The sequence below is a fragment of the Lynx canadensis genome, chromosome A1, assembly GCF_007474595.2.
Source record: "Lynx canadensis isolate LIC74 chromosome A1, mLynCan4.pri.v2, whole genome shotgun sequence".
In the NCBI taxonomy this organism is placed as follows: Eukaryota; Metazoa; Chordata; class Mammalia; order Carnivora; family Felidae; genus Lynx; species Lynx canadensis.
The window spans coordinates 106436798-106464111 of NC_044303.2; the positions used below are offsets into that span (position 1 = coordinate 106436798).

Sequence of the window (27314 nt, forward strand, 5' to 3'; positions counted from 1 at the left end):
CAACAAATGATACTCCTTGTCACCGTTGCATTTTGTGAAGTGAAGTAACTTTATTGGTGAGGTAGATTTGGGCTGGGACCCTCTGAGTGAAGACATTCCAAAAATAATAGAACTCTTTGAAGTGACACAAAATAGGACTAAAGTAGCATTTAATCTAACAAATGAATTTAAGAGAGGGTACTTATCATTGTGAAAACAAGTTGTGTCCCATGCTAAGGAACTGTATGTTGAAACATGAAATTGCTGATAGTCAATCTCAAATAAGCCAATTTCATATTACATTATATACTAACTGGATGAATTTATTATGCTGGCATTGTAATCCAAAAGACTATAACGATATGGAAAATAAAAAAAAGTAAGCAAAATGTTTTATATATTAATCACAACTACAAATGTTTTTAAGAAACCCATTGTACATAGAAGAAGACTGGAAGGGAAAAAGAAAGTGATCGATGTTTGGCTCATGAATATTTAGAACTGTTTCAACATTATGTATTACTGAATCTGATATTCTATAATGATCTTAATTCAGGACATATGAAACATGATAAAACTACTGGTTCTTGAGACAGAATCTTGGAATTAGAATTGCTCACTAGAAAATTTCTATTTTAAGTATAATTTAGATTTATGTTGTGATTTGCCTCATTTTGGGTGTACATTTTCGGATTTGGGACATTTTTGTCATTGTTGTAGCAGCTGTGGCTCTTTGAAGTTTATGGCATCCCAAACTCTATATAATTTGAGTTTTGATTCTTCTGGGTAGATCCAAGATTCTAGGAACTAAGTACAGTGGCAGTTCACATTTGCATGGTCCCTATAAAGCACATGTAATATTTTGATGTATTTTGTCTCAGTTGCCACTGTAGTTGATACCAGCATAAACTTTCTGTTACATATATTTCTTTTCTTGTCTTCCAGGGCTACCAAAAGCAGCTGTGATCACTCAGATGCAGACTTTAAAGGGCTCTGCTGGCTTGTGGGCTTTTGGTTGTACTGCTAATGACATCATTTATATAACCCTTCCCCTGTATCATAGTTCAGGAGCTCTTCTGGGAATTGGTGGATGTATTGAGTTAGGTAAGTTTTTATTTTATGTCTGGTAAGTTTTCAAAATGCCTATTAATTGTAACTTGTGTTAAAGTTTGAAACTCTATCAGTAGAATTCAGAGTGATTGTGTGCTTATTATATAATTAAAACAGTACGTTTATTAAAAGGACATAATTTCATGGCATAGTGTTATAATCCTGAAACTGGAAAGACTAGTGCCTTGGAAATTTGGCCTTGTGGTTGGAGCTGACTGTTGAGTGGGCTTCCGTCTCCATGCGGTCACTCATCCTTGGATGATCTACCCTGGCCTCCTTAGATGGTACTAGGAGCCTTCCACAAGGGTGAATGTGGAAGCTGCATGGCTTTAAAGGCTTACCCTCAGAAATCACTTAGATAATTTCACCTGTATTTTGATGATCAAAGCCAGTCCAGATTCAAGATTTGAGAGGTGGGGAAATAGACCCTACCCCTTGAAGGGAAGAGTGGCAAATGCACAGTGCAAAGGTAAGTGTATAGAAGGAATTGTTGAGCCTGTCTTTGAAGACAAGGTACCCGGGCATCCAGTAACTCAGTTGGTAGAATTTGTGACTCAGTAGATTTCATTCATAAACATGCTCAGATTATGTGTCTGGCCCTGAAATAGTACTTAACTATAGTTATGTGTGTGTTTATATGTCACAGTGTATATGTTTGAACTACAATAAAGTAATTTTATGGAGGAGCATATTTAGACTATGATCAGTGTCCAAAATAAATAAAGATGAGGGTCAAGACATTAGCATTTTCCTTGGAAAAAAGTCATATGGTTTACATTGTTGTGAAAATCAGGTCGTTACAGTTAAATTCTGCAGCCATCAGTGAACTTGTTTTTGGTACCGTGTTACCAATTCTACCTTACTAACTCTCAACCTTGGAAATACTAAGGCTCCTTTAAGGTTTTAAAAGTAAATAAGATGTACATATTCAAGGTCAAAAGTAAATGAATATTGTTGATCCCTGTGGAGAAGACTAACCCTTATTGGTAGTCATCCTCTAACGCTTGCAACTCCCTAAGCATTTTGATTGCTTCTTTCATCCCAAAAAGAATATATTTGTAGTCAAAATACAGAATTGTAACATGAATTTTTAAAAAGTTTATTGGACTGTAAGATTAATGTTTTCAAATGAGCTTGATATAAATGGCCACTGATAGATTATAAAAGTCTTGAAATTGAATACAAGTGCACCAGACAGGGCAACATCATTTTAGTTTTCTGTTCATTCTGCCCTCAAATATTTCCCTTAGTGCCTTTTTTTGTTGTTGTTGTTGTTGTGTTTTGTTGTGTTTTGTTTTGTTTGCCTTTTCTCATAGGAGCTACTTGTGTATTAAAGAAGAAATTCTCAGCAAGTCACTTTTGGAATGACTGTAGAAAGTACAATGTGACTGTGTTTCAGTATATTGGAGAACTCTGTCACTATCTTTGCAAACAACCTAAGGTAAGAATAATCATTACCAGAAAGGAAAAGTAATTTCAGAAAGAAAAAGCATGGGGAGAAAATTAATTTTTGTTCGTGTATATTCTACTTCTTCCAGAGCATAGTTTGACTGACTGACAGATGTTTGCAATACCCCAAGATGAAATGAGTGTAAAACAAGTCAGAAAAAATAAAAGGAGAGCTAGGCAGGATTGTACTAATGTGCTCTCTATGGTGGCAGGATAGGACAGACCCACAATCCAGTCCACTTGGTGTTTAGACTGATGAAAATTTCTGTAAACACAGCACACATCTGATTATGACATTAGATGATGCACACAGAAAGCAGTTATTACAAGGTTGAATTAGAGAATCTTTTAAAATGCTGTTCTTTGAAAAAACAAAACAAAACTAATGACATGGATTAGACTTGTTTTCTATTTCTTTTCTTTTGAATATGTGATTATATTAGTATATCTGTTTGGTTTTGATTTCAACTTAAAAAGAAATTTTGCTTTGATGTATGTTTGTCTGCCCACCTAAACCAATCATTTCCACAGACAATTGACAAATTGCCCCTTTCTGAAAATAGACAAGCAGAGAGAGTTGCAAGAGCCTGAAGTTTGTCTTTATTAGTTTGTTTGCTTTTTTGCCTCAGAGGTTATTTTCCTTTTCCTGATCTCATTTATATTTCAAGGTGCTTATTTTTTAACTGTCTGGTTTTCTAAACATTCTTGAGGCTATAAAGAAGTCAGCTTCTGTAATCAAATCTCCACCAGCCCCATGAATAATGGTGATAGACAATGCCCCCTGTGTAGGACGGGCAGCAGAATTGATGACCTGCCCTTGACCCTTGCTAAACTTCTTTGTTCATTTCTCATCACCTTTGCCATCATCATGCCAGCTTAAGGCATGGATGGTGGGCCAGATGTCTTCTCTGGCTGGCTAAAATATGGACATGTAATCCTTCCTTTACCCACAGCACAGCTGAGACTAGGCTGGAAGCATTTAAATAAGACTTTGTTGAAGATATGGGATTACACAGGGCAGAAAAACACAAAAAGAATGTGAAACTGGATAACCTTATTTATAAAATGCTCTCATTCACTTTAAGCTCATAGTTTACCATGTAGAGACCTCCCGTCTAGTTCCCGACCCACACCCCCCCCCCAACCCCTGTTGTGGCCAGAAGCCATCCTTGTTCTTTCCTTGGTCAGGAGTGCTTCAGTTAGCTACAAATTCCCTCGATCTATCGCTAAGACAGAGAGTCTCAGAGACATGTTCTAGACTTTTTTGACCTTTGTTCTCTTCGGGAGGCTTTGCCAATGTCGGTGTTGTGGTCTTCTGAAAAGACCTGGTAGAACAATTAAGTATAATGCCACAGCCTGACATATTTTCTCTTCTAGTTTTCATTGTGTTCTTTGGTAATGTGGTATCTGGACTAAGATAATTTAGGGAATTAATGCCCTCCAGTAAAATAGGAGCCACCTTCAGTAAAGGATAGATTAGGTACTTCTTCATGAACTTTCTAAACTGTGCCCCTATCCTTTCCTTTTCCTCCTTATCCTTCAGTAACAACATTAGCTTTTTGCAAGACTTTTTTCTCATTAAGTATGTACTGAATGGTTGAACACATGCAATTTTTTCTAACATTTTACTGTATTAAATGATGCTGCCATTAGTATCTTTATGCAAGATCACCAGTATAGGGGCTCAGAATTGAAGGCTGACAAAGGACGTGGATATTTTGGTGATTTTTATGGCATATTTCCAAATTGCTGTTTGAAATGGTTAACGTGATTTAGAGTCTCATCGACCATTGTGGGAGGATGCATATTGTACGGTCTCTTATCAGTACTGTGTGATATTAAAAATATGGTTTTCTAATTATGCTTCATGGGGAACCAGCACCTCCTTCAAGGTTCCTCAGAAGTCCCTGAAGGAGGTGAACAGGGAAAATAGACCAATCTTCAAGATCCACCCTTTCAGATATGATGGATGAAACTCAATTTGGTTGGGCTTCTTAATAATATTTTGTTCGCACAAAGAATGTCTTGTTTTTTTAATGGGAAAACTATAATTTTATTTATAATTAAAGACTAGAAACAAACATGTTTTTAAATTTTCTGTTAAGATTACTGGCAAGGTGGAATAATTTTCCATCTTTTTTCACCTGAAAATGTCTCTTCTGAGCCTTTTACTCATTTATGTCTTTAGCACATAATATTTTCTCTTACCTGTTTGAGCTATCATTTCCTATAATAAAGGTATTAATAGTTTGTCATGTTCACTAAAAATCTTTTTTCAGAGTGTTTTCCTTTGATTTTTTTTATAAAATGAAATATCATTTTCACCTCTCTGAATTTCTAATGCACTAATTTTGAGAAAATGCTATAGCTGCAGAGAATTTGAGAGAACCGAGAATTGAAAGTAGAGCACTCGATTTCTTTTAGCTAGTTAAATATTTTAATTCTTAACTCAAGTCCTTAGAAGAAAAGATAGTGTTTGTGAAATATTCTCTAAGCATTCACCTGAAGGAAGTGGAGAAGAGAAAGAAATAAAAATAGCTTTGCCCAAAGGAAAACTTAATAACTTTTTTAATGTTTATTTTATTTTTGAGAGAGAGAGACAGAAACTTAATAATTTTCTTAAGCAGAGATGCATTGTATTACCTAATCACTTTTGCTGATTTCACACAGAAGGAGAACAAACAGTTCTTGGCATTAAAGATCAGGAAAAGAAGAAAGTCATTCTGTTATGACATCTTACACTTTTAAGGAGGTCTTTTTTTTTCCCCCCCTGTCCAGTATTTATTCTTTTCAGTGAATTGCTTCTGCAGAGAAGGGGCCATGTCTTCTGTGAGCATAGCATTGAGTTCTGGTACAGCCAGACAGTGAACAGATGATAGGGTCCATACCCTCAGGGAGTTAAAAGTGTATGTCTCATAAACCGTGGTTTGAAGCCTCCTAGACACTTGTTTAAAATAAATCCTTAAAGAAAAGAAAGCAAAATCACCTATTCTACAAATACACCCGGATTTGTTGTCCATCCAAGGGTAAGTGATATATTCCAAAGGAGATTTACCTGTAGGTAGAATTCACCACCTGAGTCGAGTGTTTAAAAGCAGAATTCCTATATATTTTAATTCTTAACTAAAGTTCTTTGGGGGGAAAGTTAGTATGTGTGAAATAATCTTAAAGCAATTACCTGAAGGCAAATGGAGGAGGGGAGAGGAAAATAAATACAGCTTTGCCCAAAGCTGTATGTGGTTTTATTTAGTTGCATAAAAACACCCTGGACTTGGCTTTCCCTGGATGGAAGCATTTATCCACCCCCTAAACCCTGTCTTTTTTCTCCATTTCAAAAGTCCAATTACAAAAGTTCCTGTGGCGTACACATTGGATATGCCTCAAACTTCTGGCAGCAGCACTGCCCTTTTAAAACAGCCAAGGTTCTGGCCCTTCTTACTCAGAGGGATGGAGTAATTATTCTTTTCCTTGGAGAGTAGGAAAGCAGCTCTTCCTCACATCCATCCTCCACATTTTCTGCGTTACCAAAGTGCCATCATACAACTTCTGACTGGACCTACTTCTTTGGTTTCGTACCAGTAATACTGCATTTAATATTGCTTGGTGAGGAACACGGGGGAGTGCTGCATATCACTGATCGTTTGGGGGAATTCCTGCTGCATTTCATCTTATTTAAATAAATTCTGCCTAAGACAGCAGGCAGCCTTCTCTAGGGATAGGATCATATCTGTCACTCACTCATTCATTCAGATAATATTGCAGGTTTCCATATACGGGGGCACCCAAGACAAACAGGACTCCTTTTCTCATGGATCTCACACTCTAGCTTGGGGAGAGAGAAAATAAACCAGCCAACACATGAAGGAAATTCATTACAGACAATGACAAGTGTGATGAAGAAAAAGAGGGTGAGGCGGTGGAGGATGATGGGTAGTGAGGGTGAGACTTTGCTAATTAGGTTGAGGGGTCTGGGAAGGCTTCCCTGAAATGATGACCTATGAGCTGAGGAATTGGGATGGCAAGTGGGATCCAGCCATGGAAAAGCTGGGGGGTTGCAGTCACAACAAAGCAAAATAAAATAAAGGACACAGTCTGAGTATTTAAAGAGAAGGAAGTTTTGGCCAGGCCACTGACAGACCAGATCTTGAAGGGCTCAGTCTACGTGAAGGAGAAATTTGCATGTCATTCCCATCAGAGCATTTGGAAAAACATGAAGGCTAACTGAAAAAACTATACTGATTTGGGACCTATTTGAGGGAATGATAATAAGATTTGTTAATTCAGGGGTAGGGAGTGAAGTAAAAAATCAATGATGAGTTTCAGGTTTCTGGTGGAAATAGGTAAATTGGGAGCCATTTGCAGAGATGAGGAAAATCAAGATTTGAGAAATTAAAATGAAATTCCTTTTGTATCTGCTAATTTTGGTCTGTTCATGAGGCATCAAGGTAAAGAAGTGGAATATACAGTTGGATGTGGGAATCTGGAGCCCAAAGCATACAGGGGGCAGGATATAATTAGCAAAACAAAGACCTGTGTTATGGTGCACATATGAAATGCTTTTTTTTCCAAGTTATTGTTATGGTTTATCATTTGGGCAATGTAGTTTGTCTCCATGTAAAACACCTATGTTTTCACATTCTAAAGGCATAGCCTACCTATACTTTCTAGTATATGTATTTTGGTATATGTATTCTAATGTATACATCATAAGTTACATCCCTTTTCTTCCTTCTGTTTTCTTTTCTTTTTTTTTTTTTTTTAGTGATATTTATTTTTGACAGAGAGAGAGAGACAGAGTATGAGCGGGGGAGGGGCAGAGAGAGAGGGAGACACAGAATCCGAAGCAGGCTCCAGGCTCTGAGCTGTCAGCATAGAACCCGACGCAGGGCTTGAACTCACAGACCGTGAGATCATGACCTGAGCCGAAGTCAGACGCTCAACCGACTGAGCCACCCAGGCGCCCCTCTTCCTTCTGTTTTCTTAAAAGCCAAGAAATTCACTGGCAGCTAGAAAGCATCTTTAGGATTCTAGATACTTGGGTTAAAGCGCATTAAAACTTTGACAAAATGGGTTACACTTGATTCCCATTATGAAAAGAGAGATATTTTGCAGGACCTGGATAACTGATAAATATTTATTAATTATTGCTCATCAAAAGCCATATAAATTTTACTGAGTTTTTTCACTAGCAGTGTTTGGACAATCCTGTGGGGAACCTTTAAGCGATTGCTGGGCTTTTTTGAGTGTAACAAAACGAAAATGTTGAGTAACAGTGATCAAGTATTGGCACTGTTAGATTTTTTTAAGACTTCAATTTGAAAAACTACCCACCCTCTTTTCCCTGAAGAACGCCCATGATTTCTTCCAAGCTTTAAGACCAGACAAGACAAGCTTTTTCCTTGTCGTGTTTAGGTAGGAGGTGGGAATGAAGAAGATATAGCAGTGTCAAAGGATACGATTCCACTAGAAGATACTAAATGATGCTGAGTTGATGTAGGTGAATAAATGCACCTTAATGGGTATATTAAGAACATTTGTTCTTTCATTGTGTTTTCATGTTCTTAGTTTCTACATAACCTCAAATGTTTTATCATCATGTTTTCCTTATTCCACCTCTTGTAAAAGATGTAGTTTATCAAAGCGTGAAAGTCTGGAAACATTTCTCATCACACTTAATAACCTCTAAAGAATGACATTTTTAAATTAATGTGAACTATAATTGTTATTAAAATGTCCTTAGTTTCATCACCATTTTCTTCTCTGGAACACTCAAAACAATTGATTTTATCTCCAAGACCTAGGCATTTTAAGATATTTATACATTTTTTGTTATTTGTTTCTCCCAGATATTTGAAACATATTATTATATGGTTGAGTAAATCATCTCTCTTTTAAAACTCACTTTTCCTTAAGTAAATCAAAGGTGTGTTTAATATTCTCATACTAGCTATGAAAGGATTTAGAAAAGTTGGCAGGTTCCCAAAACCTTCTTTTCTGCTTAGAAACTACAAATATACAAATATAGTCCTCAGAAGGACTAGGATAAGAAATAACTACAAGCACCCTAAATGCTAGTAGAATTAGCAGGGAATTAATGAATATTTTGAGAATGTTTTAGACTGTGTAAATTATTAAAAGCTTTTAATTGCTAATTTAAAATTTAATGATTCATATTTCATTAGTAGTGATACATATAAAATACACATTTTTTTTCTGTCTATCTGCTTTTACCATTCATGCTATGATTTCCGTTAAGAGTACACATATCCCTTATTTATTAAATTTCCCAAGAAATTTACTTTATGCACAAAGTCATCAGATAGTTCATTAACTATGGAATCAAAAGACACAGGTTCAATTTCAAACTCTTTTAAAAAAATTTTTTTTAATGTTTGTTTATTTTTGAGAGAGAGAGAGCACGCACATGGGCATGAACAGGGGAGGGGCACAGAGAGAAAGAGAGAGGGAGACACAGAATCTGAAGCAGGCTCCAGGCTCTGAGCTGTCAGCACAGAGCCTGACATGGGGCTTGAACCCATGAACCATGAGATCATGACCTGAGCTGAAGTCGGACTCTTAACCTACTGTAGAGCCATGCAGGCGCCCACTTTAAAAAAATTTTTTTAATGTTTATTTATTTTTGAGAGAAAGAGAGAGGGACAGAGCGTGAATGGGGGAGGAGCAGAGAGAGAGAGGGAGACACAGAATCTGAAGCAGGATCCGGGCTCTGAGCTGACTGCACAGAGGCCAAAGTGGGGCTGAAACTCATGAACTATGAGATCATGACCTGAGCTAAAGTCAGACACTTAACAGACTGAGCCACCCCAGTGCCCCTCAGTTTCAAATTCTTGTCGTATGACTTTCTGCTGGTCACTTCTCTTTGAGCCATACTTGCCATCTTTATCTAAAATAGGTGACAGTACTTACTTGTCCTCACTTGTCCCTCACATAATCCAGTTATGAGATATATGTGAAAAAATCTAAACTGGGAAGCCCAATACAAATGGAAGGATTTTATTTTTAAACAGAATGTGGTAATGTTTTCTGCATATGTCATTGTAAAATGAGAGTAATTTTTGTGAGTGTTGAAAATAATTGGTCTATGACCAATAAAAATCACACTTTAATTATAAAAGCCAGTTTCAATACAGCATAATTTTAAACTACAACTTTAAAATATTAACATATTAGTAATTTTATAATATTGTGTTTTCACAACTAAAAACACTGAAAACAAAAATATAAAATTAGAAATCCTGAAAATATGATGCCTGTTTCCTCTTGGATTATATACTATTTTTCCTGTATATATGGTATGTGAGTGAGGTTTTCCTACAGTCCAAATCGATTTAAAGTATTAAAGTTATATCTAAGATTATTTTATCATTTATTTGCAATTTTTCACGTTGCTTCTTCCTTTAATAGTATGTTCCTGACTTCCTTGCTATGAACATACAAAATCAAAGTGAGAAATGGCCAATCTTTACCCTGCAATGATCAAGTACAAGAATCTTCAGCAAGTGATAAATGACTAGAATTTTCCAAATGATCATTTTATTCCCAATGGAAAAAAATAACAATAAATTTAGAGTAAACATGTCAGGGGGCTAATTCCAACCTTTCCATTAATTCACCATGTGACATCAGGCAAGTAATTTAATTTGTTTGCCCTTTGGCATCAGGGAGTTTGGAATTCAAGCCTAACTTCCATGTCTCAAAAGCTCTGTGATCTTGAGCAAATTATCTTGCTTTTCTGAATAGCCAACACCCCAGTTTTTTCATCTATAAAATGAGTGTAATAGCAGTTATGTCCAGAGTTGATGAGTTAATGAGTTAATGAGTTAAGTGCAGGAATTCAAATGGAAACAGATTGATCACAATGGCCAGGGACGCCCTGGAAGAGGCTTCCGGAGATAGTTTTTGTTACCTTAGGGAATATGCCTAAATTGAAGAGCTAGTCTCCAGCGTGATAGGTTCAGATTGCCCTTTATCAGTGTATGTGTTTAGATTAGACTCATATCGACCAAGCTCAAGAATGCCAGTTGAGAGCTTTACATGGTCTCCATTGCTGGATCTTCCTTAATCTTCCTGACACCTGATCTCAAAATTGGCCAAAGCCCAACTTTTCACCACTTCCTCTGGCATGCTCTCCTTGCCCCAACCTGACTCTCCGAGTTAATGACAACTCCATTCTTCCAAGTCCTCAGCCACACACACCCTGGGATCTCCCTTGGAGTTCTCTTTCCCTCACACCCCATCTAATCCTTGAGCAAACCCTACAGATTTGACGTTCAAATACATCCAGAACCAAACCTCAGTTTAACACCTCCCTGCTGCTCTCATCCGAGCCAGCTCTGGTTCCTTCTGATATTTTACCACTGGCTTCTTCTTCACTTCACTCTTGTCCCCTTAAATTCTGTTCTTGCATAGCAGTTGGAATGGTTCTGTTAAAATATAGGTCAGGTTGTGTTACTCCACTATGGAAATCCCTCTGATGGTTCACTTGGAAGAAAATCTCAGTTCCCTTATCACAGACCACACAGCTCTATGTGGTCTGCTTCCGCTACTGGGATGTCCCCTCATCCCCCGATTCGCTGCCACACTGCACTCTCTCCATGTTCACTCCACCACATTTGCTGCCCTCCTTGCTTTTCCTTCAATGAAAGGGGGCTCTCAGTTCCCTCCCCTTGAATGTTCCTTCAATATTTGCATGACTCACTGCCTAGCCCATCCCAATCCCCCTCACCAGAGAGAGCTTCTCTGACCACAGTCCTACTGATGTGTAGTGTGGTGGCCACATTATGATACCATACACGCACCAAGAGAATGTGAACAGGTTTATTACTTACATAATGGGGCTTTCTGGGGAGAGCAGGGCAGGGTCCCAAGCGTATCCAAAAATGCCTTCAGGGATACCTGGGTGGCTCAGTCAGTTAAGCATCCAACTGTTGATTTCCTCTCAGGTCATGATCTCGAGCCCCACGTGGGGCTCTGTGCTGACAGTGCAGAGCCTACTTTGGATCCTTTCTCTCTGCCCCTCCCCCACTCACCCTCTCTGTCTGTCTCACCATAAATAAACATGTTTTAAAAATGGCTTCAGAAAGCAGGAGAAAGGGATGGGCTTGGCTTTTATCGTGATGAGGAGGAGGCACTAGGGTGAGTGGTCTTGTGCAGATGGGGCTACTTGTGTGCTTTGAACTTCCTGTTGCTGCCAAGGGAAGGAAAGCTGGGCTTTCTCTCCTGCTTGCCCAGATGTGAGGCGGGGGAAGAAGGGAGTGTTGGGGCTTGAAGGCTAGCAGTAGTCATACACCAAGAATGGAGTCAGACTCCATTACAATATTTATCCCATAGTCTTTGTTTACTGCTTTATTTTTCTTCATGGAACTTATTATCCTGTTATAGATTTTATATGTACTTGTTCTTTATTCTCTCTTAATCCCTCCCTTCTCCTATTATATAGGTTCCAGGAAAGCAGGGACTTTATCTTTTTCATCTATAATTATATCCTCCATACTCACAATGGTACCTGACATATAGTAGGTGCTCAGTAAAAATTTGTTGAGTTATTTTTAAATTGTTTTTAATGTTTATTTACTTTTGAGAGAGAGAGACAAAGTGCGCATGGGTGAGGGACAGAGAAAGAGAGGGGCACACGATCTGAAGCAGGCTCCAGGCTCTGAGCTGTCAGCACAGAGCCTGATCCGGGGCTCAGACTCCTGAACTGTGAGATCATGACCTCAGCTGATGTCCGACACTTAACCCACTAAGTCACCCAGGTTCCCCTGTTGAATTATTATTATTTTTTAAATAAAGTAACCAATGTAAGAAGCCTCATTGCTGGGATACTCATGTACTCATGACCAGCACGATCTTTCACTAGTCCCAGCCCTGCATGGTAAGCTCAGTTAAAATCAGAAAGTCAAGGGGCACCTGGGTGGCTCAGTTGGTTAAGCATCTGACTTTGGCTCAGGTCACGATCTCACAGTTCGTGGGTTTGAGCCCCGCGTCTGGCTCTGTGCTAACATCTCCGAGCCTAGATCCTGCTTTGGATTCTGTGTCTTTGTCTCTCTCTGCCTGTCCCCTGCTCAGCTCTGTCTTTCAAAATAAATAAATAAAATAAAAGGTTAAAGGTTTTTTTATAAAAATCAGAAAGTCAAGTTCCTGAGGACAGAACTCAGAGGTAGTTTGGATAAATCGAAGGTTTGCATCATTGCCTGGAGCAAGTCAGACCATTGCTGCATCCAGCTCAGAGCAGAAATTATCTTGGTAATGGGCCCCTGCACTTTTCAGAACATTTCATTAATAAATCACAGTAGTTGTGGCTCAGGTGACCCTTTTTCTGGGTTTCCAGAGAAGACTACCCTGCCCTCTATGTTTACACAGCCCTTTTTGTACTTAGATGAAATAAAATTCAGGTTCAAGGCAAGTCTTGCAGAGACTCTTGGAACCACTCTTTCTCAAACAAGGCAACTTTGAAATGTCTCCGGTCTAAAGCAGGACTCTCCCCCTGCTCTGAGTTCCCCACCCCGAGTGCTGTCAGGTTAGAAAACACCTGTTCAGAAGCAGATTGTAAATGGCAGTCCCTCTTAATATTATATCTAAAAGATAAGTGTGAAATAAGCCCACAATGTGGCTGCAGAAATTTCTGCTTTAACACTTGAAATCACAGAGGTCTTTTCAAGCTACTATTTATGCCTTCAAATGGTTTGTGGAACTGTGGCCTGACATCTCGGAAACTATGGCCTGCCCAAACCCACGCTGGGGAGGCAAAGGCTTATGGGGTGCTGGAGCCCGTACCCAGTTAGCAGTAGAGGTCTCTCCTTTCAAGTACTCTCTGGTCCCTTCTCGACAGAGGCCTCCACTCTGTCCCCCACCATTCCTTTCCCCCTTCAGTAAAAGAGAGGCTGCAGGGTTTTTTTTTTTTTTTTGCCTGGATTCTTTGCCCCAGGATTCTCTGACAGCGTGTTTGCATTTAGTGTTACTCTTGTACCCATTCTGTAATACCCATGTGGCTCACTGCCTTTATTTTTTCAAGGTATAATATTGGAGTGGCTGTGAAGGAAGCAAACTGTTGGAATGTAGTTCATTCCTATTATATGGAGTGCGTTGATGTGACACATGCAATTATGCATGCATAATTATCAGTGGGCTTTGGGAAAAAGGTCTGACATTGAAGAGAATCAAGATGGAAGAATCATAATCCCTAACATGTGTTGTTATAAATTTTAGATGATCCTTTAGGAATTAGACCACACTTTTTTTTACGCACTAAGCAGCTAGTTATCTGGGACTGAAGGCGGAAAGGATTTGCCCCTTTGTTTTCACTGTCAATTTCTATTTCTTTTCTGTGTCTCCATCTATCAACAGATGCTCTTTGTTTCCCGAGAAATCATAGTTGATGCCAAATTACCTGTGTTTAAGCAGAACCTCCAGAGTTTCATTTTTCATAGGCACATAAAGAGGCTATTTTGCTTGGGTGTGTTTTAGATTTTCTGAGGAGGATTAAGCACATGTTCTGGAAGAAGAAGACTTTGTTTCTAGGAGGGTATTGTTAGAGGCCTGCCCACTTCAGCAGTTGAATAAATAAATAAATGACTCAGTAGGAGGTTGCTGTAGTTCAACCACTGACTGCCCTGTAGCAGCTCAACCAATAGACGCTGCTGGAAAAACAGCTCCCCAAGAACACTTTGAAGAAACAAGAGCCTTGGTTCCACTTGATGTGAGTCCCGTATGGTCACATCTGTTGGGCATTGTACGTCCAAGTTGGAATGGATACATGGTACTGAAAGGCAAATGAAAAAAGTGCTCTCCTGAAACCCAAGACCTTGGGATCTCTGTCCTAAAAGGTCTGATTCATCCAGCAGATTCACTGTTAAATTTCAAGTGGGTTGAATGTCTGACTCTTGAGGTCGGCTCAGGTCATGATCCCAGGGTTGTGGGATCGAGCCCCGCGTCCGACTTTGCACTGACAGAGCAGAGTCTACTTGGGATTCTCTCTCTCCTTCTCTCTCTGCCCCTCTCCAACTCGCACACTCTCTCTTTCTCACTCTCTCTCTCTCTCAACAAAAATTCAAATGGGATTTTAAATGGCTGGAGATAAAATGAATACTTTGTGTGTGTTCTAAAATGCCTTACTCTACATGTGTGCAAGTCCATAAATATTTAGGCACTAACTACTGAATTGGAAACCCGTGTTTTGATTGCTTCCTATTACTAAAATCCTGGGGAAAGGTTGGGAAAAATAGAACATGGGCTTTGGGGGGTATGGGGTTGGGGGGCTTGAGCTGTTTTTTTCTGTCCTGTTTTTTCCTTCCTTCCCTCCCTGTCTTCCTTTCTTTTTTGACTTGCTTTCCCTCTCTTTCTTTCTTCCTTCCACAGATATGTTTTAAACATCTCTTATGTACCAGGCACTGGCCTAGTCAATGGAGCACAGCAGAGGAGAGAAAAGGCAACAGCCCTGCCCACACAGGGCTTTCATTTTCATGAGTTCAAATTCTGTCTCTTGTTTATTTCATGTCTATGACCTTGGACCTGAACTTCATTATCCCAGTGTGCAAAATGGGGATAATACATCTTATTTTATAGGGTTATCATGGTGATTAAAATGAGGTAATACAATAACCTGGACACAGGGACTCAAACATATTCTTGTTCTTTCTGCTTCTGCTGATTTGGCTGCAAACATGTCTTTTGTTTTTTGTCCAACATCATCCTCTGGATTTCTGTATTTGCCCCCTTTCTCTGTCTGTCTCTACCTTACTTGTTTTTCCTTGTTTGTTTCTCTATTTGCTTGTATCCCTTTCTGCATGTCTCAGTACCTGTGTCTCTCTGGGCAACCATGTGTCTCTATTTTTGTGTCTCTGTGAGTGCATCTTTCTCTCTCTCTTTGAATATGTTTCTCTGTATCTAGTTTATCTTTTTCTTTCTACCTTTCTGCCTATGTGTGTGTGAGTGTTGGTGTGTGTGTGTGTGCGAGAGAGAGAGAGAGAGAGAGAGAGAGAGAGATCGCATCCCTTTGTGTGCAAGCACTGTTTTCTTTGTGCCCCGACTGTGTTTTTGTTTCTCTGTATCTCTATTTCACTCTTTGTCCCTTTCTTTTATTTATACTCTATCCTTTCTCTCTGTCTTTATCTCTCTCCCCACCCTTTCCTCCCCCTGCCCTCTGTCCCTTGCTCTGTGTGTCACTCTTGCTTTCTTCTGTGTAGGTCTCTCTCACTTTCTTTCATTTTTACTCTGTGTCTTTCCTGCTTTCCATGGATCTCTGTTTGTCCCTTATGTATTCTCTCTCTCTCCATCACTTTGTCTCTCTCATTACTTGTTCTCTCTGCCAGTCTGTGTCTTTCTCTTGCACATGTATATATGTAAGTGTTATGTATTCCTTCATTCATCTAATTGTGCTTATATTTATGCATGCTTTCCTCATTCCATTCCCTATGCAGCTCAGATATCTAGAGATATTTAGGTAGTAACCTCCTGCCTCAGGGAGAATTAGAAGAAATAGGAATTTGTTCTAACAAGGTTTGAAGGGGGGTGCCTGGGTGGCTCAGTCAGTTAAGAACCTGACTTCTGCTCAGGTCATGATTTCACTGTTTGTCGGTTCAAGCCCCACATCGGTGTCTGTGCTGACAGCTCAGAGCCTGGAGTCTGCTTCAGATTCTGTGTCTCCCTCTCTCTCTCTCTGCCCCTCCCCTGCTTGCATTCTCTCTCTCTCTCTCTCAAAATTAAATAAACATTAGAAAAAATTAATAAAAAAAGAAGGTTTGAAGGAATTTATGGACAGAGAAGGGGATTTTTTTTTTTTTAATTGTAGGCGGGAGTTGAGAAATTTTGGTTGTGTTTTAGATGATGTACTGGCTAGTTTCTGAACAATTATAAAACGTACACATACAAAACCAAATATAATTAGCAACTCTTAGACCCACCTTCCAATTTCCATACATTCCAGGGTCACTTTTTTAAAGCTCCCTTTGCCAATCCTTATTATGTTTTCTTTCTCACATTTCCCTTTCTGTTGACCCCCTTTTTCCATTTCCTGACCCCTACCAACCTCCCAGTTCATCATGCCAGTGGATGCCAGGTTAATATAGTCATTACATCAGGCTCTGCTTGAAGTAGATAGAATAAAGATACCTTGAGAGTTAGATAAGGGCATTTGATCTTTTCAGACAAAAGCCTTATCCTAGTTTTGATAACTTGATTTTTCTACCAATTGAATTATTTTGAATGAATGTCCTTATTTAGTAAACTTCTATAGCTGTGGCCCACACAGGTTAAAGTCTATGAAATTTGGTTTGTAAACCACCTACTTATTGTTTTCTGGAGTGTGCCAACACATTTTAGAAATAATGATACTTGCTCAAACTCATCTCTGACCTGAAAAGCTTCCAAGAGTTGTACCATATAAAAGATTGTTCTCTGTTCAAGCAGAATAACTCTTAAGATTTGCAGCACTACTGTTTTGTCTAGAAAAATGGCAGTGGAAAATCTAAGAACTAGTTCCATGCCAGGTAGGCAATATCCAACATGCCCATGGGAGCTGGGAGCCAGTACAGAACTGCTCAGGGTTATATTTAGTGGTAGAAAAGAATCCTCTGTCTAAGAAGGAGCTGTTCTTGTCTGAGTGAGTTTTTTTTCTGTCTGGAAAATGTTTACCTTAAACCCTATTGATGTGGGACTAAGGAAATCAGCAAGTTGGAGTCTTACTTTTGATGTACCCACACTCTTGTTTGCCTCTTATTTAGTTTCTTTAATTTCTATTTTATCAAATAAGGACTTTTGTAGTTTTAAAAAATCAATCTGCTCTCAAGATAAATAGTAACCCCCTGCTATCAATACCTGATCTCTACAGGTAAACATTCTTAATTATTTTAAGATATTTTGGGTGGTTATATAGTCACGTATTTCTCAATAAAATATGTATATGACTATTGACTTTTCAGGTTTTTCCTTCCTTTTTTTTAAAGTTTATTTTGAAAGGGGGGTGTGGGGAATGGGGAGGGGCAGGGAGAGAGGGAGAGTGAAAGAATGCCAAGCAGGCTCCAGGGTCAGCACAGAGCCCTATGCAGGGCTCAGTCCCACAGGCTAATATCAAGAGTCAGACAATTAACCAACTGAGCCACCCAGGCACCCCTTGATTTTTAATTGTCATCTACCTGACTTCCTGCTCACATATATACATACATTTCTTCTCCCTCTTTGGTACCAATATGATTGTGATCATTTTAAAATATGTTGATCATCAGTTTTTTATTATAAAGAAATTATAATATGTAAATTTTATTCATAGCTGAGGCACAGAATGTGTTTAAAATATAATTACAATTTGACTTTTGCAACATTTTCTTTTTTTTTTTTTAATTGGTCAACAATATTTATTGGGAGTTTTCTGCATGTCAGGTCTGGAGTAGACTCTTCAGACTTAATCATAAATTACTGTCAGGTCATAAAGCAAATTCAACGGATGAACAGAAAATATCTAATATAAAAATTGAAATGTATTAATTTTAAAAATTAACATATGAATAAATTGTCCTGCCCATTTTCCCCTAGGAAGTCTTCACAACCCAGGAGAAAAGATTTACTCCCTAATTTCCACACCCCTCACCCCTGCCATGTACAATGATGACACATATCCTTTTTTTTTTTAATTTTAAAAATAGGTTTTATTTAATCCACTATATCCAAGATAATATCATTGCAACATATAACAGATATTTTAAAAAATTGAGATATTTTACAACCCCTTTTTTTTTTTAACTAAGCCTGAATCTGGTGTGTATGTAGAGGTCACAGAATTTACAGTTAAAGCAAATAGATTCGAATGACCAAGTTGTTCCAAATACAGTTAAAATTTTTCTAATGACTCAAACCAAGAATCGATTTTTAAATTTAAATCTCAATTCATTAAAATTAGGTAAAATTGATGAGCACTGGATATTGTATGTAAGTGATGAATTACCAGATTCTTCTCTTTTTTTTTTTTTTTTTTTTTTTTTTAATATACATCCAAGTTAGTTAGCATATAGTGCAACAGTGATTTCAGGAGTAGATTCCTTGGTGCCCCTTACCCATTTAGCCCATCCCCCCTCCCACAACCCTTCCAGCAACCCTCTGTTTGTTTTCCATTTTTAAGAGTCTCTTATGTTTTGTCCCCCTCCCTGTTTTTATACTATTTTTGCTTCCCTTCCCTTATGTTCATCTGTTTTGTATCTTAAAGTCCTCATATGAGTGAAGTCATATGATATTTGTCTTTCTCTGACTGACTAATTTCACTTAGCATAAAACCCTCCAGTTCCATCCACGTAGTTGCAAATGGCAAGATTTCATTCTTTTTGATTGCTGAGTCATACTCCATGTACGTATATATATATATATATATATATATACCATAACTTCTTTATCCATTCATCCATCGATGGACATTCGGACTATTTCCATACTTTGGCTATTGTTGATAGTGCTGCTATAAACATTGGGATGCAGCAACATCTTATTTCTAATAATAGCCTTTTTAAAAAGGCATTGAGGTTTCTAAATGTCTAATGAGTTAGGATCTAAATGAATTAGTATTGCAATACTAATTCATCTCAAACTCTCCATTGAAGCTGAAATTTCTCATTATGATTTAACACTTCAAGTATTTTTAAGCAATTTTATTTTTTTTCATGAAGACCTTCCCCCTGAATGTCCTTAAGAATCAGTCATTGCCCCACCAAATGCCTACAATATTCTGATTTCTATCACTATAGATTAGTTTTGCTCTGAGTTTAATGATCTCACCTTTTATTTAACACTACTATTTTCAGTAGATTCCTCAACCCAGACTGGTGTCTGTCTGGATGGACTTCTCCAGAGGGGAAATCTCCAGTATTTGCCTAATGTGTAGCAAGGGCAGGTGCCCAGATGTATATCACCCGTGCCAGACGTTATCTGTGGGTGTGGCTGCTTGTTTTCCACCCAGGCTTCTACCTTCTTCATTCTTTTTGAAGAATGCTTCCATAACACCTTAGGGCATTTGTTGTGCCCCACCTATGGACTTTGATGTCAGCCTTCCCCACCCACGGCTGTTACCTATTTACTTTGCGGTTTCCAAAATGACCTTTCACTCACATTCTCTTTGTTCTTGAGAATTGATCGGTTAAATCTTTCCTTTAAGACTGAGAAGGAACTGAGATAAAGAATGTGATCAACCGATCATTTTTAATTCTAAGTGTCAGGGACATTGATTTCTCTATTTTATTACTGTTGTTGATGTATTATTATTTTTTGTTAAGTTTGTATTTTGATGAGGATGGAGGTAGCTCAGTGGGAATCATGGATTTACCATAACTACATTGATAGTATAGTCTGACTCTAATTTTTTGGTAAGGTATAATTGACGTTTAACGTTATGTAAGTTTTAGGTGTACAACATAATGATTTAGTATTTGTGTATATTGCAAAATGATCACCAAAATAAGTCTGGTTAATATCCAACATCACAGATTGTTACACATTTGTTTTTCTTGTGATGGAAACAGATTTACTCTCTTGGCAACTTTGAAATATTCAGCCCAGCATTATTAACTCCATTCACCATGCTGAACATTACACCCCCATGACTATTTCATATTTGGAAATTTGTACCTTTTGATCCCCCTCACCCATTTCACCCTTCCCCATTCCCCATTTCTGTTCTCTATATCTGTGAGCTTTGGGTTTGGGGATTTTTTGGGTTTTGCTTTTATTTTTAGGTTTCTCATATAAGTGAGATCACATGGTCTTTGTCTTTCTCCCTCTTATTCCACTAAGCATAACACTCTTGAGTCCATCTATGTTGTTGCAAATGGCAATATTTCCCTTTTCTTGGCTGAATAGTAGTCCTGTGTGTGTGTGTACCACTATTTATTGACTGATAACATCTGTCAGTAGGCCCTTAGGTTGTTTTTGTGTCTTGGGTACTGTAAGTAATGCTGCAGTGAACATGGGGGTGCATATCTTTTTCAGTTAGCATTTTTATTTCCTTCAGATAAATACACAGATGTGAAATTGTATGGGATCCTATGGGAGTTTTATTTTTAATTTTTGGAGAAATCTCCATTCCATTTTCCATAGTGGCTGTATCAATGCACATTCCCACCCACAGTACACAAATGTTTCCTTTTGTCTACATCCTCACTAATACCTGTTATTTCTTATCTTTTTAAATAATTGCCATTCTAACAGGTATGAGGTTCTCATTTTTGGTCAGTGTATAATTCATGTTACTTAATGTATTGTATTGTATTGAATGTAGAAGAAAATATAGTTCTGTTTTCCCTTTCAATTCTAAAATACAAATTAGAAGTAAAATATAAGAATATTATGCATTCAAAAATAATATTTACAAGTAGTTGCCATAATATTTGCACCGTCATATATTATAGTGATTAGATGACCTCAGTTTATTGTTTCCCACCTGCTATGTGGTGGGTTTACATGACTACTGCAGTACATAGGTGAGATAGATGTTCTCAGTTCTCAGCAAGTGAATAAAATGAGAATTATAGTATTATAGTGGTATTCAACCTTTTGTTCCAAGTTATACAGATAGTAAGTAGTAGAGCTGAGAGGATAAGCTCAGGTACATTTTATAATTCTTTTAAACTATTGCTTGTTTCCTGAAATAAGCTTTCTTCCTTACCTAATCTCTACTAAAATAAGGCTTTCATAATCTGGAATGTGGGAAGAGCTTTTACCAGATAATAAAAGCTATATTACTCTAGGCCAGTGTTAGTTTCCTTAGCTATTGGATGTGGTTCTGCAACAGAGTTAAGCATGATTTGTTTTTAACTTCCCTTCCATTATTGCATATGTGCACCCAACTTCTGGATATTTCCATTTAAGTCATAATAATGAGAGAAAGAGCTGAGAACTAGAATGAATCAATTACAAGTCAAATCTTTTCCTCTAACAGAGAGAAGGAGAAAAGGATCATCAAGTGCGTTTGGCAGTTGGAAACGGCCTACGGAGTGATGTATGGAGGGAATTTTTAGACAGATTTGGAAATATTAAGATGTGTGAGTTTTATGGAGCTACTGAAGGAAACATTTGTTTAATGAATCATAATGGGAAAATTGGATCCGTTGGGAGAACAAATTTCCTTCACAAAGTAAGTATGGTATTTTCTTTACAAAAGAAATATATTGAGATCTGCTTACCTCTCTTCTAGACTTTTTGTTTGTGAATTATGGTAAATATTATCACCTTTCTTTTTCCTTTTTTTTGAAGTTGAGAACTTCTATAAAGTCATGGCCTCTAGGTGAACATAGATTATGAAAATCTTAACCATCTCACATGTTTTCCTCTATAATGTAGGGATAATGATACCTAAGTCTTTTGTTCTGTTTTCAAATTTAATGATGTAATGTATAAACAGCAAGCAAAGTTTCTAATACATGTTAATTTGACTCTTTTCATTTTGCCTGAGTATTTTCAATGCAGGGTTTCTGCTTACCCTTCATTTTTATATCACTCAAAAGTTATGTACAGGCTTCTAATGAATCAAGATACTGCTAAAAATCGTAAAAGCTGCCCCAAATCACTTATCTAGGAGTAAAAAACTTCCTGCTGATTTCTCAGTAACAACTGTGGAAGACAAAAGATTGAACAGATGTATTCAGCTGGTTTGGTGAAAGTAATTGTCAAAATAGAGTTTATAGTCATCGATATTTTTTAAGGAATAAAAGTGAAAGCAAAGAAAATAGTCTCTAAATTTATAAAGCAAAATGTATGTAACCTCAAGAGGAACTAAAATAAGGCTGGAATCATAGTAGGATATTATATTATAGCTGTTTCAATGTTTGATAGAAGAAGCCAAAGAAAATCTGCAATGATACAGAATAATGCAATAAAGAAACTACTTGAGCTAATGAATATATATAGGACACTGCCTCTAAAAACTGCAGAATAGGGGCACCTGGGTGGCCCAGTCCATTGAGTGTCCAGCTCTTGGTCTCAGCTTAAGCCTTGATCTCAGGGTCATAAGTTCACGCCCCACGTGGGGCTCTACATGGGGCTCCATACAGGTTGTGGAGCCTACCAAATAATAATAATAATAATAATAATAATAATAATAGTAATAATAATAAATACAAATAATTTGAAAAAAACTGCAGAACATCCATTCTTTTCAAGCCCTTATGAAACATTCACAAAGATTACTGGCCACTTAGGGAATTCCAGCAAATCTCAGAGGGTTGAATATAGATGATGTTTCCAACAGCATTTTAATTCAAGTGTAAATAAATGTTTTAAATGACAGCTAGTTCATCTCCCATATATTTGGAAATAAAACATCACTAAGTTTCCAGTGAGTCAAAAAAAAAAATAATTGAAGTTAAAAAGTAATTTGAGCTGAATCAAGATGAAAGCATTATATTTCACAATTTTTGGACTCACATAAGAATGGTTGAAAATTTGTGAGCTAAATATCCATTTCTGGGGGTTAATTAAAATGCAACTGAGGGGGCACCTGGGCGGCTCAGTTAAGCATCTGACTTCAGCTCAGGTCATGATCTCATGGCTTGTAAGTTCTGTGCTGACAGCTCAGAGCCTGCTTCGGATTCCGTGTGTCCCTCTCTCTCTGCCTCTCCCCTGCTCACAGTCTTTCTCTCTCTCAAAAATAAATAAACACTTAAAAAGTGTTTTTTAAATACATAAAAAGCAACTGAAATAAACCTAAAGAAAATAAAAAGAAGGAAGTAGTCAAGAACATAAATCAAAGAAATATAAAATAAACAGTGAGGAGCATCAAAAGAGATAAGCATATAATTTTTAAAAAGCAGAGAAATAGATTCAAAACTGATAGAAATTGCTCTGATGTTTGTAACCTTGAGAAGATACAAACTATTTTTATGATGTGCTCTTTGGGATTTTGAGGGTCTTATTGACATCACAGACATGCATGTACATTCTGAAAAGTAATTTTGGGAAAATAAGTGCTGACAACTACCGAGGTTTACAACTCCTTCCAGTTAATTTTCTCAACTCATTGCAATGGTTCCATTAAAAATTTGGTATTCATGTTAAAGCTCTTTAGTGAAGCTGAGTCATTGCAAAGTAATCATCCAACAAGAGCACAATGAAGAAGATTTGTATTTTACATTACTGGCTTGACTTCATTATAATTTTATAATGTCTTAAATTCCCTGCCAGACTGTAATACTGTCAATAAAGCAAGAAGGCATGATTGTCTCCAACTGATTTGGAAAACTTCTGATTTCAAATCTAGGCTCGGTTATGTTTTCAGTTTGGAAATGAAAAACATGGTACCTCATATCATATGAATTCTACCTTATCTTTTCTCACTGCATTTGCATATGAGTTTGTTACAGAGCAGGGAAGCTGAAAAATTTGGACCAATAATTGCTTCATGATCGTGTGGGGAGATTTGATAAGTCTGTCTCTCACAAATTTAAACTTCATGGAGGCCTCCTCTCCACTTACTGTCTCAGAAACAAATCAGCCTCCAAAGATGGGATATTAACAGAGAAGGAAAAAGAAGAGGCATCAACACAGAGCTCCTGTGACCCAAGTGTCCTTCTTGTGTGTCACATTTACCATTTAAACGCACACAGCTGAAGGGCTCTGTGTGCCATTTGTGCCCTCAGAGCAAACACTATATTTTGTGACAGTGCCTTTGATGGACGAACCTGCATTTGATAACAGCAACAGACTGGCTTTTCCTTATCCCTACACCCAGGGATAACATAATTGGGAAGGAACAAACACAAAATCCCTACAGAAAATAAAACTTGAAAAAAAGAGAAAAGATAAATCTTAATAAAAGGTAGCTGAAAAAATAATATGGATGCACAGAAAATAATAAGCCCTCCGAAATGACCAGGGAATGTTTCCCTTAATTTCCCTTAATTTCAAAAATTGCAATGATACTCTCTTTAAAAATAAGAGCTCAGGGACGCCTGGGTGGCTCAGTCTGTTGGGCGTCCGACTTCGGCTCGGGTCATGGTCTCAGGGCTCGTGAGTTTGAGCCCTGCGTTGGGCTCTGTGCTGACGGTCTGGAGACTCAGGGTCTGGAGACTGCTTTGGATGCTGTGTCCCCCTCCCCTCTCTCTCTCTCTCTGCCCCTCCCCTCTCTCTCTCTCTCTGCCCCTCCCCTGCTCATGCTCTCTGTCTCCTTCAAAAATAAATAAACATTAAAAAAATTAAAACATAAATAAAAATAAGAGCTCAAAAGAGAGGAAAGTTCCAGGGAAATGTCAATCAACAAAAGGAGTTGGAAAGTAGATAGAGTCAGCTCAAAGAAAAAAAAATAAAAGGGAAGATGAAAGTATTGCACAAATGAACACCACTTTATAGGCTGTAACATTGTTAGGGAGCAAGATAGATGGGATTAAGACATCACACAAACACAATAAAAAGAATAAGCAAATAGGAATACAAAATAAATTAGAAAGATTTTGGAAACATAGACAGTTATCTGACATGTGCTAATTGGTGTCCCTGCAGAAAAAGAAAAGTAAAGAGAAGACTCTTATTTGAAACCTAATAGAGGAAAACTTCCTTAAAGACTTGAATCTTTAGCAAAAGAGCACATTGTGTTCCAGGAACAAATAACTTAATGCAGGATGATCATCAGAAAAATATATGCTGTTGAAATTACTGAACACGAATTAAAGATCTCTAAGGAGATGCTGAGGCAGAGAAAACAAAGGTTGTACAAACTGTAGGTTGAAGATGTGAAACAGCTCAGGCTTCTCTCAAAATGAGGACAAAACACTCAATGCCAGAAAGAAACAAAAAAACAAAGTAATGTATTCACCAAAGAATTTTACTTCTGACCCCATTGTTCTTTGAGTCTAAAGAGGTGTTCTCAAAAAGTTAAGAAATCAGAGACTATAACACCCATGTATTTACAGGAACGCGGTACTTTATCAAACTCACTTAGTGAAAATGTCCAGTCATCCTGAAGATAAAACAGAACTTAGAAATGAAGGAATCACCTTCAGTTAACAGCATTGATTGAATCCATTTAAATATAGAAGATTGAACAGCTCCAAATTATGTTTATAGATGGAATGGAAGTATAAATCCTGAAAATATAAAAATAATTATAGCACTAACAATGATGGGAATTGGGTGGGAGCAGAGGCCGAAACACAAGTGCTAATTCTTTCATCTTACATAGTAAGTCCATAAATACAGTGTAAATAAAAGGCTCCTTCACATGTCTTTAAACTTTTTTATTATCTTAAAAGTAGGCATTTTTTTTTCAACGTTTATTTATTTTTGGGACAGAGAGAGACAGAGCATGAACGGGGGAGGGGCAGAGAGAGAGGGAGACACAGAATCGGAAACAGGCTCCAGGCTCTGAGCCATCAGCCCAGAGCCTGACACGGGGCTCGAACTCACGGACCGCGAGATCGTGACCTGGCTGAAGTCGGACGCTTAACCGACTGCGCCATCCAGGCGACCCGAAAGTAGGCATTTTTTTAAGTTTATTTATTTTGAGAGAGAGAGAGAGAGAGAGAGAGAGAGAGAGGAAGAGTGGGGGAGGGGCAAAGAGAGAGACTCCCAAGCAGGCTCCGTGCTGAGAGCCCAGAGCCCAATGCGAGGCTTGATCCCACGAACTATGAAATCGTGACCTGAGCCAAAACCAAGAGTCAGTTGGTTAACCAACTGAGCCGCCCAGGTGCCCTAAAAGTAGGTGTTTTTTATGGACTAGGAAATTTAGCTAACTATGAAGTTAGGCAATAATCCATACAAGCCCTCCCTTACCTCTGACAGCACTTGTAGTTATGAAGTCCCTAAAGCCCCCTTTGGGTTCAATAATTCACTAAGTACTCACAAAACTCACAGAAAGCTGTTATGCATAATAATTACCATTTATTACATCTAAAGGATCTAAAGGATACAGATTAAAATCAGACGGAGGAAGAAGCAATGGGGCAGAATCAGCAGGGCACCAAATGCAAAGGCTTCTACTCCTTTCCTGTGGAGACAGGATGGCATTACTCTCCTGGAATTGACAGGTGACAATGTACATGGAGTATTGCCAGCTAGGGAAACTCACCAGCCTTGACGTCCACATTTAAATGTAGTTGGCTGCTTCTGGGGCTAACCTCCATCTCCAATCCCTCAAGAGGTCAAGCTAGGGGACCCAAGGCCCCGCCCCTACATCGCATTATCAGTGTGGTTCAGACACTAAATCTAACTCGTATTGTCACTATCCACATGCCGAACAGCCTGAGGCTAACAAACATACTGTTGGCCATGGCATTGGAGGGGCATAGAGATTATCTGCCAGAAGCTGAGAGTGAAAGCCAGACCTCCGGTTAACTTCTGCAGTTAAGGTTAAATTCTTTACTTCACAGGGACTGATATCTTTTACACTAAAGGAACACTGTAATTTAACTTGAGCTCCATTTTCATTGGTTAAACTCAAGGAAATTTAAATTGGTTTCACTTCCTAAAATGATATGGTTTCATTTGTCAGAGAGTATATTTTATTAATCAGTTTCCTACCTTTCTCTCTATCAATTTAAACACATTTGTAATGATGCTCATCAAATGAACTCCTTTATACAGTCTATTAAAATTTGTCAGTATGCCTCACCCTGTGAACCCATTGAACACAGTGGACATAGTTTCCTGTTGATGTGCAGGTTATATTCTATTGGGGAAGGCAGAAAACAAACAAGATAAACATAACCGATTAACAGAGGCAATGAGTTTTGTATTTCCTTTCCAGCTTCTAAATGTACAGATATGAATAGACAAAAGCATGCGGACATGTA

General features: G+C 38.0%; 1 protein-coding gene across 1 annotated transcript in view; it reads left to right on the top strand.

Annotated features, from left to right (window-relative positions):
- SLC27A6 (solute carrier family 27 member 6) overlaps positions 1 to 27314 on the top strand; it is a 75031-nt gene that overhangs the window by 33671 nt on the left and 14046 nt on the right. Inside the window, exons 3-5 of the mRNA XM_030317416.2 lie at positions 925 to 1083; positions 2406 to 2530; positions 21473 to 21667. Of these exons, the coding sequence (XP_030173276.1) occupies positions 925 to 1083; positions 2406 to 2530; positions 21473 to 21667 (479 nt within the window). The remainder of the gene's footprint in view (positions 1 to 924; positions 1084 to 2405; positions 2531 to 21472; positions 21668 to 27314) is intronic.